At 42.4% G+C, this 15,936-nt stretch overlaps 1 protein-coding gene and 1 long non-coding RNA gene across 2 annotated transcripts in view; one reads left to right on the top strand and one right to left on the bottom strand.

Annotated features, from left to right (window-relative positions):
- Positions 1-15,936, bottom strand: part of LOC147911246 (5'-3' exoribonuclease 2-like) — a 117,391-nt gene that overhangs the window by 41,616 nt on the left and 59,839 nt on the right. Inside the window, 3 exon segments of the mRNA XM_087428404.1 lie at positions 6,411-6,517; positions 8,481-8,578; positions 13,373-15,738. Of these exon segments, the coding sequence (XP_087284530.1) occupies positions 6,411-6,517; positions 8,481-8,578; positions 13,373-13,443 (276 nt within the window). The 5' untranslated portion in view covers positions 13,444-15,738.
- On the top strand, positions 5,532-14,105 carry LOC147911247 (uncharacterized). The gene is made up of 4 exons (XR_015551393.1): positions 5,532-5,704; positions 5,943-6,123; positions 8,402-8,497; positions 13,248-14,105. It is a non-coding gene; the product is annotated as an uncharacterized LOC147911247 (long non-coding RNA).

The raw sequence follows: 15,936 nt of genomic DNA on the forward strand, positions 1-15,936 counted from the left end.
ATAAAGAGGACCACTTTATAATGATAAAGGAGTACATTCATCAAGAAGACGTAACAATCCTAAGCATTTATGTACCTAATAAAAGAGCTTCAAAATGCAAGGAGCAAAAAACAATGGAACTAAAAGAAGAAACAGACAAATCCAAAAAATTATAATAGGAGATTTCCACACCCCTACCAATAATTGACAGAACAAGGAGACAGAAAATCAGTAAATGTTGTTCAAGTCTTTCATATCCTATCAACAAACGTGATAACATTTATAGAACACTCCACCCAATTAACAGCAGCACAAATATCTTTTTAAAGTCAAAATGAAACATTTACCAAGACCATATCCTGGGACATACAACAAATCAGATAAGCTTTTAAAAGATTCAAATTATGCAAAGCATGTTCTCTGACAGGGGAACTAAATTAGAAATCAATAACAGAAAAAATTCTGGAAAATCCCCCAAATATTTGAAAATTAAATAATACTCTTCTAAATAAGCAATGGGCCAAAGAAGAAGTCAAAGAGGATATCAGAAAATATTGGTTACTGAATGAAAATGAAAACACAACATGTCATTATTTGTGGCATAGAGTTGAAACAGTATCTAGAAGGCTGTTTATGGCACTCAACACATTTATTAGAGAAAATGCAATGTACCAAAGCAATGACCCAAGTTTCCACCTTAAGAAATAAGGACAAGAAACGCAAGCTAAACACAAGGTGAGCATAAGAAACAAATAAGAGCAGAAGTTGATGAAAAAGAAACCAGAAAACCAGCAGAGAAAAATCAATGAAACCAAAAGCTAGTTGAGATCAGTCTAGCCAGACTATTAATGGAACAAAAGAGAAAAGACAAAATTAGTATCAGAAATAAGAGAGGTGACATCACCACATTTGCTATCAATAGTAAAAGGATAATAAGGAATACTATGAACAACTTTTGTCAACACATTTGACTACTCAGATGAAATGGACAAAACCTGTGAAAGTTAAAAATTACAACAGCTCATTCAAAAAGAAATAGATAATCTGAATGGCTCTATATCTACTAAAGAAATTGAATTTGTAGACAAAAAGCTTCCCCCAAAACTGCAGGCCCAGAAAGCTTCACTGGTGAATTCTACCAAATATTTAAGCAAGAAATAACACCAATTCTAGACACACCCTTCCAGAAAACTGGGGAGGGTATATACCACGCAGCTCAATCTGAGGCCAAGGTTACTCAAAAACTAAAACTAGACAAAGACATTTCAAGAACACTACAGACAAATATCCTTTTTGAACATAAATGTAAAAATGTAAATCAAGAAATCTTTAGCAAATTGAATCCAACAGTATATAAAAATAATATACCATGACCAAGTGGGATTTACCCAAGGAATGCAAGGCGAGTTTAACATTTCAAAATCAACGTAATTCATCATATTAAAAAACTAAAAACAGAAACCATGGGATGAATTAAAACTATAAAACATCTCTAAGAAAACACAAGAGAGAATCTTAGTGACCTTGGCTTTGGCAAAGATTGTTAAATACAATACAAAGAGCGGAAATATAAAAAATATATATATAAACCAGACTTCATTAAAATTAAAAACTTCTGTTCTTTGCACTGGTAAGAAGTAAAAAGGTAAGCCACAGAGTAGGAGAAAATATCTGCAAAAGATATATCAACACGTAAGAAACTCTACAATTCAATAAGACAAACAACCCAACTTAAAAATGAGCAAAAGATCTCAATAGACACCTTGCTCGAGAAGATATACAGCACGCAAATAAGCACCTGAAAAGATGGTCAACATCATCTGTCATCAGGCAAATGAAAATCAAAACGACAACGAGATAACACTAGACTAGAACGGCTAAAACTAAAAAAGACTAACCAGACTAAGTGCTGGAGAGGGAGTGGAGCAACTAGAACCTGCACACATGCTGGCGGCAATGTAAAATCGTACAACCACTTTGGAAAACAGCTTGGCAAGTTTTTAACTAATCACACACCTACCACACAATTCAACCATTTCACTCCTGAGTCTTTTCTCTAAAGAAATGAAAGCACATGTCCACACAAAGACTTGTACACCAATGTTCACAGAAGTTTTTTTGTTTAATAGCCCAAAACTGGAAACAATCCACATGTTCCTCAGTCAGGTGAAGGAACAAACAAAATGTGATACATGCACAACACAGAATACTACTCAAAAATAACAAGAAATGAACTATTGATATATGTAAGAACATGGGCGAATTTCAAAATAATTATTCTGAATGAAAGTAACTGAGCCAGGTAAAACAAAGAGTACATATTATATAATTCCATGTATATAAAATTGTAGAAAATGAAAACTTATCTACAGAGTCAGAAATAAATCAGTGGTTGACTAACGACAGGCAGCACACAGTTGTAGGGAGGAATAACAAAGGGCCAGAAGGAATGTTTTAGAGGTGACGCTCATTATCTTGATTATGGTGATGGTTTCATGGATGTACACATATCTCAAGATGTATTAAACTGTACACTTTAAATATGTGCAGTTTGTTGTAGGTCAATAATACCTCAATAAAGCTGCAAGAGGAGGAGGAGAGGAGGGGGAGAACAGAGAGATGAAAGAAAAATAAATCAGTCTAGGAGGACCAGGATCCAGAGTTCAGAGAGGGCAGTGAAAAAGGAGGTCAAGAAACAATCAAGGAGCATTCCCTAGAACTGAAGAACACAAGTCCTCAGCCTCAGAGTCAGCCAAGCACCGATCAAAATAAACTGAAATTTTAAAAAAATCTATACCTAAGTACATAATCATGAACACTTAGACTACCAAGGAGAAAGATCTTGAAAAAATTCCGAAAGAAAAATAGATCAACTACAAAAGAACGAAAGCAGAACATAGAAATTAAGAGCATGGCCTTCCTGATTTTGACAATGGCTCTGCCGTGTATTAGCCAAGTGACCCTGAGTACATTACTTAAGCCCTCTGTGCTTCAGTTTTCTCATCTGTAATAATAATAATAGTAAGGAGTAGCAGTCATGTGGTTGTTATGAGAATTTAATAAATTAATCTATAAAGTGCCTAGAACAGTGCCTGGTATGTGTTAAATACTACATAAGTATCGGTTAAATAAATAAATCACATTAACATTCAACTTCTCATCAAAGGGCCGGCCCGGTGGTGCAACCAGTTAAGTGCTAGCACTCCGCTGCGGCGGCCCGGGGTTCGCCGGTTTGGATCCCGGGCGGGCACCGACGCACCGCTTGGCAAGCCATGCTGTGGCAGCGTCCCATATAAAGTGGAGGAAGATGGGCACGGATGTTAGCCCAGGGCCAGTCTTCCTTAGCAAAAAGGGGAGGATTGGCAGACGTTAGCTCAGGGCCGATCTTCCTCACACAAAAAAAAACTCATCAAAAATACTGGATGACACAAGTCAAAAGAACAGCACTTTCAAAGATTTGAGGGAAACTAATTTGCAAACTCAAACTTGATGCCTAGCTAATGACCACTCATGTGTACAAGGGTAGAACAGATTCAGAAAACTCACACCCTGCACAGCATTTCTTAAGAATTCAATTGAGAATAAAAACCAAGGAAGGCTTTAGGCCAAGAAAGATGACCAGAAAATAGTACCCTCAACTGAAGAAAGGAATTTTTAAGAATCTCAGGAAGCAGCTTTCCAGCAAGCCTAAAGAACCAGGTGTGACAGCAACAGAAATAAAGACCTCAAGAAGGAGTCTCCAAGAAGAAAGAGGACTTGATAGAATACCTAATAAAACAGCGAGTTTGGATGTGGAACCGTATAAAGAGGAAAACAGAAAGAGAACACCAAGAAAAAGACAAAAGTAGCACAAGAAAAGAAACAGTATCGCAGCATAACTTGAATCTGGAAAGTGACAAGAATTTACAATACTATTTGATTTTTCAGCTCTTAAAACAATCCCATATACAGCCAAAGCCCTGACAGTTTAATGTGGGATGCCAACAAGGCAAAAGGACAGCTGGCAAGCTTGGGGTGAAGAGTGAGAGCAGCAGAGGTAGGAAAGCTAATACCTAACCTTAGACAGTGAGAAGTCAAGGGACCCTTTAAATAGAAGATGTAATAAAAAAGACACATCACTCAAAGTTATAAAGCTTACCAAGAGAAGAAATAAAGACAGTGATTTACTGTTAGGAACGGGGCAGGGGATGCCGCATAAGTGACGCAATCCTCTTCTATCACAGCTAGAATTCAATAGATAGATCCAAACCAATAAATCAGGCATAATCATGATATCTAGAGACAGAACCAAAACAGTTAAAAATGGTTATCTCTACAGAGTAGAAATGGGATGAGATGCAAGTCAAGTTTGATGGAAGTTTTAAAAACAAAGGAAACCAGCATTCACTTTAACAGTTTCTCTTTGGGAAAACACAAGGAATACTGAAACTGCCGTCAAAACAAGGCTTTCGGTTCCTCCTGGATAGGAGCTAAGTAAAAATCAAGATCTCACCAACCTCAGCAAAAGAATGCAGTTCACTGTGACTGACGGGCACTTCCTTCAAAAACGAAGGGGCGAGGGGCATGAAGCGCCGCTGAACCTTCCCAATCCAGAAATTCTAAGCACAAAATCGAACTCGGACGGGATCACGGCAACGATAAAGAGAAAACTCAGTAATGGCCAGAAGTCGACATATACATTAACAAACAAACAACAAAGTATTTAAGTGCATCCAGGAATTCTGAAAATTTCAACAAGCATTCTGTCCAGCAGTCGGGGCACCTAGAGAAGGGGGCACTTAGGAGACTTCTATCTCGTCCTAGACGTTTCTAAGATGCTGCTTTCACCGCAGGCTCTAAAACAGCAACAAAAGTCCTTTCACACCAGGAGAAAACCTTTCAAGCACGGGCAGTAAACAACAAAAAGCTCGCCGCGGGGGGTTACTTGACAAGGTTGTGAGAGGCTGGGATCAACAGGTGCGCCCCTGCTACCCAGCTAACTCAGCGGACCAGGCGTGTGCAGCCCAACACCTTCGAGCCTGTTCTGAAACCCGAAACGCGCTGTGCCGAGAGGAAACAAGGCCGTGGGCGGGGCCTTCCGGGCCGGAAAAAGCGGGCAGGGGAGGAGCAGCCCTCCAGCGAGCTCAGACCCCGCTCGGCCCTCGCCCCGCCGAGGCTGCTCTCCCAGGGCCCCGAAAACGAGTGTCGGCGACCAACCGCGTGTCGGGCTGCGGCCGCCCGCGGGGCCGACAGAGCAGCGCGGGCCCCGGCACGGCACCCCGGGGACAGGCGGCGGGTCCCGAGGGCCGTGGCCGAGACGCGCTGGGGCTCCGGGCTTGCCGACAGGCACCTCCTCACCTTCTCTTCCACGCAGTTGACAAGGATGGACGGGGACCTGCGGCTGAGCCAGCGAAAGAAAGCGGGGCCTCCCACAGCAGCGGCGCGGCCCGGGACGAACGTAACCACAAGACACAGGCGGCAGCGGCAGCCGCGGCACCGGGACTTCCTCCCACGTGCGCGCCGTCAACCGGAAGTGCATGCGTGCAGACATACACACACGCGCTCACGTGCATCAACTCCTCCAGCCAATTGCCATCAACAACCCCAGTTCATTTTACCAAACACAATTTTTGTTTGAAGAAACCCAACATGGCGATATGTTCTTAAGTCATGGTATGGTCATCGTCTCAATTTTTCAATACAAATCTCTAGAAGACACTTTCTACAAATCTTCCAACAGGTCCAGGTAAAAGTTTGCAGATAAATCACTTACAAAGAGTGGGAGAAAGCGTTAGTCCCAGAGGCAGTGACTGAAAACATGGGTTCTGCCTCATCCTCAAGCAGTACGACTTTTGTAAGTTACTTAACCACACAAGGTGGTTGTGAGGTTTCACTAAGGCAATGCATGCAAAGCATTAGCACAGTGCCCAACAAATAGGGAGGATCTGATAAATGGTAGTTATTATTACTCTTTTCCTTTTCAGAGTCATGACATTTAAAGCCATTGCTCAGCTATTTATCCTGGGCTGTCCTCGGGGCCTTGGTTTTTTTATGGTTGAAGAAGTCGGGGAGACAATCAGATCAGTCGTTGCCTATGCATTCAGCATCATCAATGTCCTGCAGGGGGGTTTTCTCTTTGTGACACACTGTCTCCTTAATCGCCAGGTAAGGCTAATAATTCTGTCTCTCACCAGCCTAGTCCAGAAGTCTTGTTGAATGGTTGTTTACATTCTCACTCCTCTCTGAACTTTTGTGTTTGTATTTTGGGGTTGTCTTGATTATGGGAAGAGCGTTTAGGTGCTGCTTGGGTATGCCGTGTGTGCTGGGTTTCATAGCATTCTAACCTTTAGCTTTCTGACATATCTCTCAAGAGCATACATTCATCGGCTTGGGTAGCCATAACAAAATATCATAGACTATGTGGCTTAGACAACAGAAATTTATCTTCTTACAATTCTGGAAGCTGGAAGCTGGAAGGCTGAGAGTAGAGAGTGAGTACAGTCAGGTTCTGACAAGAGCTCTCTTCTTGGCTTGCAGATGGCCACCTTCTCACTGTGTCCTTACATGGGAGAGAGAATGAGAGAGAGCGTTCATGTCTCTTCTTATAAGGAATTGATAACTAATCCTCTCGGATCAGGGCTCAACCCTTATGACCTCATTTAACCCTAATTACTTTCATAAAGGTCGTATCTCCAAATACAGTCACATTGGGGGGTTAGGGCTTTACCATATGAATTTTGGGGAGACACAATTCAGTTCATAGCAGAGCATGTATGAGTCAGGATAAGGCAGATTATGCTGCAGTAACAAATAGCCCCTCCCTCTCTAACTTCAGTGGCTGACAGCAATAAAGGTTTACTTTTCACTCAAGCTACATAGCTGTGGCTTGAACTACATTGTCTTCACTCTGGGTTGTAGGCTGAGGGGGCAGCCCTCATTTAGAACGTTGGTATTCTTATGGCAAAGGGAAAGGAGATCATGGCAAAGCACAGCTTAGCTCTCTTTTATTGGCCAAAATAAGTCACATGGCCATACTTGAATTCACCAGAGAGAGGATGAATAATCCTCCAGTAGTGAGGTGAACTATAGGGAGGGGCACTGGAATATTTGGCATAATCTACCACAAACTCAGAGAGACTTCAGCTCTAATTCCAATTTTTCCACTGAGTGAGTTGCTGTGTGACCCTGGGCAGGTTGCTTACCCTCTCTGAGCCTTGGATTTCTCATCCACAAATGTGGCAATACCTACCTCCCAGAGTTGAGAATTAAATGAAATAATGCTATGTAAATCTCCTAGCACAGTTCTTGGCACATATTAAGTTCCCAGTGAGGGTCATTATTATAATTTTACTCTTTACAGAAGATTGGGAACAGTTTTCCTGAATTTTTTCCTTTGCTATTAAGTGGAACCACCAGCAATTAAGATTGGTAAAGAGACCATCTTAACACTTCATTAATTTCTCTTTCATCTTTTATCTCCTTATTAATGCTTGGAACTCTTCACACAGAGAAGAGTCAAATACAATTTAAGTGTCTTGATGAAATCATGTTGAGTATTAAATACTTAAATATCTTTTAAGAACGTGTTGAGGAGGTTAAAAGAAGGCAACTGATGGAATCACAGGGGTGGTTTAGTGTAGGGGTTAGTGTCATGGCTCTGGAGTAAGAATGACATGATTTTTGAACACTGGCCTTGTGACCTTAGACAAGTCAGTTTACCTCCAAGATCCCCAACTTCTTCATCTTTAATTGGGGATAAGAGAAGCACCTTCATCATTGGGCTCATGTAAGAACTAAATGATACATTGTTTATAAAGTGTCTTGAACATGGCTATGTTCAATAATTGGTGACTTTCATCATCATAATCACCAACACCACCATCACTTTCATTATCATCCTTATCATTACGACAATCACTTTCGTAATTACTACCATCATCACATCATCATCATAATCATCATCATCACCATCACCACCTTCTTTATCTTCATCACCTTGATTATCATTATCATCATGAGCATCATAACCTTCATTATCACCACCATCACCACCACCATCTTTAGCACCTTGTCATCACCACCATCACCATCATCACCTTCATTATCATCACCGTCATCACCACCATCTTCATCACCTTCACCCACATCATCACCATCATTGTCATCACCATCATCACCTTCATCATCATCATCATCATCACCACCACCATATATAGAGTCCATATGGTGTCTGACATTTAGTAAGCAGCTTTTCTACAATTGAGGAAGTTGACTTTAAATAAAATGAATCAACATAAGCATGGCCAAGATTATACAGAAAACCAATGGAAGAGCAGTAGAGAGTAGGGCTTAGATGTATATCTTTAGTCTCCTACTTTAGGGTCTTGTCTCCTGAACCAAGCTCTGGATGTAACACAAGCCTCTATATTCCTCAAACTTTCAGGTGCGAATGGAATACAGGAAATGGTTTACTGGGATGAGGAAAGGAGTTGAAATTGAAAGCACTGAAGTGTCTCCCTCACCTACCCACACCAAAATGGTAAGATCAGCTCTTCTCTGGTGCCATGTCCTTGTCTGAACCCAACATCTCATGCTACCGGGAGCTTCCTGGTTTCTTGATCTGAAAGAAAAGAGAATTTGCATTACATTCCTGCATTAAACCGCTGAAATATCTGGTTTTTGAGACGAAAACCAGAAGAGATCTTTCTTTCTTTGTCTCTCCCTCGCTTCATCCTTCCTCTCATCCATCCTCTCTTCCTCCTTCCTTCCCTCCCTCCTTTCCTTTCCTTGCTTCCTTTTTCTCTCTTTGTTTCTTTATCTCTGTCTCTCTCTCTCTCTCCCTCCTTCTCTCTTCCCATCTTCCCCTCTCTTTCTTTCTTGTTTCTCTTTCTTTCTTCTTGCTCTCTTTCTCACTCTCTTTCTCTCTTTCTTCAGTCCATCCACAAATATCCAATGATAATTAGCAAAAATTTTTAAATTTATTTAGCAGAATTCATTTAACAAATATTTATTGAGTGTTTAATATGTGCCAGGCACTGGTTTAGGTGCTAGGGAAAGAGCAGTGGACACATGGACAAAAATCCTTGTCCTCACAGAGCTGACATTCTTGTAGGGGGGAGGCAAACGATAAATCACAAAAAGTGGATTTTACAGTATGTTACAAAGTGATATTAGCTATAGAAAAAAGAGCAATGAAGAGAAATCAAGAATGCATGGAGTTGCAGGAGCTCAGTTTTAAATAAGTGGCAATGAGGGGCCTCGATGAGAAGCTGACTCTTGAGTAAAAACTTGATGGATGTATCTGATGAAAACTACCCCTGGTTTGTGAAATTATCTGGATTGAGAGGACTATGAATACACTCTGAGCACTTTGGTGGTAAGCCATAGATTTCTGATTGCTATGACTCTTGTAACTGAGCTCGTCCCAGACCGTGGCCTAGGGGCTATGCCCACGGAGCTGTTACAAGAGATGCGAGCTTTATTTAGGACATTAGGCTAAGCCAGCATAGGCACTGCACCTCCTCCTCATGTTGCATGTGATCTTGTTCCCTCACTCCCGAGCTGTCTCCTGGGGGGCTGCCTTCGGTTGAGTTCTTCAAAACTAGAACCTAAGAGAGATTAGAATCCTTGTGGTTCATTGAGAAAGAGAAGAAGAGGGAGGGAGGCAGGATGGGGTATATCAGCAGTGGTGTGGCCCCAGTTGGTGTCTGGCTTCAGCCTGATCCCACGGGAGACTCTGGAGTGTGAATTGAACATGGAATTGGAAACACCTTGAGACAGGTGGCCAGCATTTTGTGCTCTCGTGTCATTCAGTCATTGGCCCTTTGGGGAACGGGGTTTAACCTTTCTGGAGAGGCAGCTCCTTTGACTGCAGGCAGTTCTCTGGAGGAGGAGGGAGCTGTAAGTCATTAGTAACTGAAACTCACAGCAGGTGCAGTGTGGGTGTGCTGGCCTGGGGAAGAGGATCTGAGTCTGGTGCCACAAGTGTTCAGTGCAAGGGCCGAAGAGAAGAGCCCCTGGAAGTCCATGAGGACAGTTGCTGTGGGAAATGCTTAATATTGCCCTGTAGGCAATGATGTTTCTTGTCCTATATCTTCCAAGCAAGACAAGAATGAAAAGCAACTTTTTGTATTAGGAAAATTTGAGTATTTAGCTCAGTGGTTCTCAGAACCACCTGTAGAGCTAGTAACGATACTAACAAGTAATACTCCATCTTACTTGAATGAGTCTGAGTCTCTCTGTAATTTATTAGCTTTCTAGGTGATTCTCATACACACCAAAGTTTGAGAACCACTGCTTTGAGTGAACCCAATGACTACCGAGAAGCAGATAATTATAATCCCTCATCCTTGGACAACACTTTATATTCTAAAAAGCACATATTCAATCTTATAAGCATCATTGATCCTCCGCAGCCTTTAAGGGGTCCGTCACTGTCGTGTTTACATGTAGCCCAAGTGTGTGGGTTCAAATCCCAACTCCACCACTTCCAGGCTGTGTGACTCTGCACTAGCCATTTACTGTCTCTGTGCCTCAGTTTTGGACAGGACCAAATATCAAGGACCTTTTGGCTTGGACCAAATGTCTTCTGGATGTTTTGGACAGGACCAAATGTCTGCTAATCGGGAAAATGCTGTACCTTTTACTGATTGTACATTACTCATTGGGGAAAGATAATATTACTTATTGAGGAAGAAATTCGTATCTATTTATATATTCATATATATATATAAAATTAAGGTATATGTGTATAGATACATTTTAAATTGTTTAAATAAATTAGGAAGTCATACTTTTGGTTTATTTAAACACTGAATCTGTACTAAACAGCATCTTAAAAAATTTCAAAGTTCTCTTTTTAAATTCCTTTTTATAGATCCCTTTTTAATATCTACTTTAATTTACTTATTACCCTACGAGTATTATGGCTTCTATGGGAGAAGCCTTTCCATCATTCAGACACTAAATTAAAACACTGCTCTTTACTTCTGGGGGATGGAGAACACAAACCTACCAGAGTGGCCCAGATGCCCCAGCTGGCGAGAATCCCACAAAGATCACCGCAACAGAAACCCTTGGACAGAGAAGGCAGAAGGTTTGACTGGAAATTCTGTTTCCCTTCTCCAGGCTGCTTTATGCTTTTCCCTCAGGCATCATGGACCCCTAGACCTTGGGTAAAAGGGCATTTCCATCACTGGGCTACGGTGTATCAAAGCCCAGCTGCCAAGATATCATTGTCACAAAGCCGTTGAGTTGCTCTCTTGCGGAGTAAGGGAAATTTCAGCATTGGACTTGCAGAATCCTTACCTCCTGTGGGAGAACGTCCACCCACGACTGCATCTTTCATTCCCTCACAGCGCTGTTCAAGATTGCACGCTCTCCTTGGCACTTAGTGAGGACCGTTTTAGGGGAAAGCAATCACTTTGAAATATATATTTCAGGCAAGAGATATAGACAGTGTGCTGTGCTATGATGTTCCATTCCTTTATAAGGCTTTTCCACTGGCTCTTTAAGCAAGAATGGGCTTAGTGGTCTAAAGTTTGGTTTGGGACTCTGCTGTTTCCGATCTTGGCAGTATCCAAGAGCCCTTCTCAACCGCCCACAGTAAACATCTAGGATTTTGGCCAACAAAAAGAAGAAAAGAAACAGAATAATTTAATGAAAAAGTATTCTAAACGAGATCATCTGTTTGTGGCTGGATGTTTTGAAATGTTCACATACACGGGATTTTTTTTCTCTCCAGTGTCCTCCTCTCTTCTCCCCTTTCACACAGAAGTGGCCTCTGAGCTCTGCAAGGATGTGTCTTCCCAAAGTGTGAGCCTTTAGAAGAACTCAGAAGAGTTTGGAAGAGATTAAAAGGAAGGGAGAATGGAATTTGACAATTAGTATGTCTTCAAAAACAGTGTCTTGGAAATGCATGGGATAGAGAGAGGACCCCTGTCCATAGCGTGCCCAGGAGAAATGGGGATGGGTCCCCTGCATGGGGGAGGGGAAGTCTGAGAATCTGAAATGCGACAGAATCAGTTCTTGCTTCTTGGCATGAAATGAAGGAACAGAAAGCAGGAATATGAGGTGTGTTTAGGAAAATGAGGGCAACAGGAACCTTCTCAAACAGTCATGGGTCCCAACCTGGCAGTCATTGTAACCCAGCAGGCCAACTCAGCAGGGAGACCATCAAGCCTGGAGAGGTCTGGTTGAGAAGACAGCACGGAGCCAGCTGAGGGGTTCAGATTCCACCTCATCACTTAATGCTGTGCAGCCCCAGGCAAGTCACTCAGCAGCTCTGTTCCCAAGGGTCCTCACTCACAAAACAGTACTTCTTGCTAAGTTTATCAAGAGGATTCAATAAATTAATATTCACAAAGCGCTTGGAACAGTGCTGACACATGTGCGGGCCATGTAAATATGTGTTAAATAACCTATCGGCACAGTGCAAGACTCCTAAACTGAGGCACACACCCAGGGGTGTGGATCTCAAGAATAGTTGATGTTGGATTTGCCACAGCCTTAGTGGGATTGGAGCTCAGAATTAGAAATGAAGTGGCATTGTAGGTAATAAGAGCATTGATATTTGCTGCATGCCTGGATATGTGGACTGCAATTTCAGTGCAGATGCAAGGGCTTCAAAAATTTTAGGTGACCTCCAGATTATGCACCAGTCTTTTAATCATGGTGTGTGCCTGTAACTGTGTGCATATGTGTATGTGTGTGTGAGACTGAGAGTGTGCATATATGCGTATGTGTGTGGGGTGTGTGTGCATGGCATGTGTGTGTGGTGTGTGTCTATGTGTATCTATGTGCATGTATGTGTATGTGAAAGAGCGTGTGTTTGTATGTACATGTGTGTATGCATGGTGTGTCCATTGTGTACATGTGCATGCATGTGTGTAAGAGTGTGTCTGGGAGTGTGTGTGTGTGAGAGAGAGTGTGTACTGTGTGTGTGCATATATGTGTGTTGTGTGTACATGGTACGTGTGCATGTGAGAGTGTGCATATGTGCATGTGACGTGTGTGTGTGTGAGAGAGAGAAAGAGAGAGAGGGTGATCCATTGTAGGGCTCTCCTCCAACCCCCAAGAGACGAAGGTACTTATCGTCTCAGATAAACTAAACTTCCCGCTTAGACTAATTTGGTCAGGATAAAGTCACATGTGAATGTGTGGGTAATGACTCCTTAACCAGAAGTGTGAAGAATTTTGTCATTTTTCATGCCAGCAGGCAATCAAATGCAGGGATTGGTTGCGCTAGTCTTGTTCTTTCTCTTGCGCTTGTCACCCCATTTGCTGGTCAGGACCTTCCTTGCATGCGTCTCAAGGATTGCAAAGAAGAAAGTGCAGCTGTGGAAAGCCAGAGGAGCAGAGAAGGAAGGCGATGGCAGCGATATTGTCTAATGCGTCCCGCTCTGAGGGGCGGCACCTGCGCTGTGCTGTGTCTCCATGGAAACCACCCCTGCCAACTTTCGCCGAGCATGGCAGTCTCCACTTCATCCAGGACACTTGCCTGAGGAGACGGAAGACAGAGGGGAGGTTAGAGGGGGAGCCTGTGGGAAGTCACCAGACAGGTAACCGGGGTCAGGAACTGGTGTATGGGAAGCTGAAAAAGTACTAGTATATTGATTTTCCGAGGTGTGTATGAAATAAGTAGGCTTGAATAAATAGGCCACAAGACCAAAATACAGTTGTTTTGTTCCTCAACAAAAGTCATTAAGTTACCTTCTGTTATCTGCCTTACCCATGTGTGAGTGTATATATGTATTTGTTTAATTGTATTTAAAATATCCTGCTTCTGGGGCCAGCCTGGTGGCGCAGCAGTTAAGCGCGCGTGCTCCACTTTGGCAGCCCAGGGTTCGCAGGTTTGAATCCCGGGCACGCACCGAGCACCTCTTGTCGAGCCATGCTGTGGCAGTGTCCCATATAAGGTAGAGGAAGATGAGCACAGACCTTAGCCCAGGGCTCATCTTCCTTGGCATAAAGAGGAGAATTGGCATTGGAAGTTAGCTCAGGGCCAATCCTCCTCACAAAAATAAATAAATAAATAAAATACCCTGCTTCTTTGAAAAAGAGTCTAAACTTTGTTGGATTTGATCAACAACATTAATAGTGATCTTCCCATTTCAATTAATGAAAAAATTTAAACCTTATTATTTCTTCTTAACATGTTGATTTGTCTAACTATCTCTGTTTTGACTGGAATTATATTTAACTATTCCCGTAACACATGTTAAATTAGTCGAATCACATAGAATTGAGAATAACGTGTGTTGTGTGCATCACACCCAAATGAGTCATGAAGGAATAAGTGTGGCTTCTGGCCGAGGAATTTTTTTCAAGAGACCCAGTTCCCAAGCAAGTGCTTTTGTGTCCCCAAAAAAGAGTATAATAAAAAGGCACATCAACATGTATTTACTGAACGTTAACTATAAAACACAGACCTTACTCTATAAAAGCTCATCAGTCTGTCTGGAAAGAAAAAGTAGCTGGATGAAAGGAATAGGAGAAAATCCAAAGAGGACATGTTTAAAACATTAGCTTATTTATAAGATGCAAACTGTGCATCATGGACCTCCTAGAAGGAAGTGACTATATTGTGCCTAGGGGACCAGAAAAGACTGCTATCGTTTTAGATAAGAAGCCGGGAGACTGGCACTCTTCTCCTTACTCAAGGAGTTCTCGAGCCAGGAGAGACGTGGGATGGTGGGCTGCTCAGGTGAATTCCAGCACTGCGAATCTACCCTTTCCTTAGCACAGTCACTCTGTGGTCCTGGATGGCACCCTGGGCTCTCTGGACCTCACTGAATAGGAGTTCAGAGCCTAAAATCAAGGACTCAGTAATGACAGGAAAGAAGCAAAAAGATGACGGCTCACCATCAACGACGCAGTGCCTGGATTTGTGGAAACCAAATGAAAGGACATGTGATTGTGGTTTCAGTCTGCAAGAAGAGGGAAGGAAGGCCCTGATTCCGGAGGATTCCTCCGGGAGAGTGAAGGCTGAAGAAGCAGTTGGGTAAGTAAATACGTCACCTGGGCCAGTAACAATGGACCCAGCAGTGGAACTGAGGGACTGAGAAAAGGCCTCTTCTGTTCTAAGAACCCTGGTCGCCTTCCGCTCATGAGATCAGGAACAAGACGACCAGGAGACTAGAACAGACTCGCTGCTACGGGCTCCCATGAGACTACACGGTTAGAGCTGAATGTCAAGCTTAGGGAAAAATGCATGAACAAGTGCTTAAAAATAGCATATTTTAGTGAAACTATATGGTGAGTCTTTCAATAAAAACTCTGAAAGTTTTTCAAAAATTTAGAAAAAATGCTTTGTTACTTCATTTCTTTTCCAGAATTTTGGAACAGTTACATTAAACACTTCCAACTCAAGATGGTATGCTCTTTCCTCTAAGAAGAATGGTGTGGCATACAACTAGCTCCCGCTGGTCCTCCACCCTCTCCTTATAGAGGGATGTGGAGTGCTCAGATGGCGGGGTCAGCCTCCAGCCCTCTTTTCGGCTCATGGAGACCATGGGCCTCATTTCAGGACAGTGAGCTGTAAGCAGACGACCCGGGAAGGGCATCTCTTCCTGAGAAAAGAACAGAGTCTGAGGAAGACAATGCTTCGTCCCCTTTTTTCTTCTTGCTGGAATGCTGATGTAATGCCTGGAGGTGCAGCAGCCATCCTGAACCCAAAGGGAAGCTCAAAGATAAGGAAGATGGGAGAGGAGAACAGAGAACATGCTGTCCTGGTGACATCTTCAGGGGTGCACAGCCCATCACTCTCCATTTCCACACTTCCTATAACAGAAACAGTAGGGGGGGAATTCTTTGACATTTAAAACACTCTGTCAATTTGCAATTACCTACAATTTAATACATAACTGCTGTCAATAAAAATTGAGTTATATTTATACTTTTTTCAGGTGTAGGAAGCAGTGATGAGTCAAGAAATTAAAATAGATTAAAATTCATGATATATGTATGCATGTAATACCC

The sequence above is a fragment of the Ceratotherium simum genome, unplaced genomic scaffold (assembly GCF_057802395.1).
Source record: "Ceratotherium simum simum isolate JZ-2026a unplaced genomic scaffold, ASM5780239v1 HiC_scaffold_45, whole genome shotgun sequence".
NCBI lineage: Eukaryota > Metazoa > Chordata > Mammalia > Perissodactyla > Rhinocerotidae > Ceratotherium > Ceratotherium simum.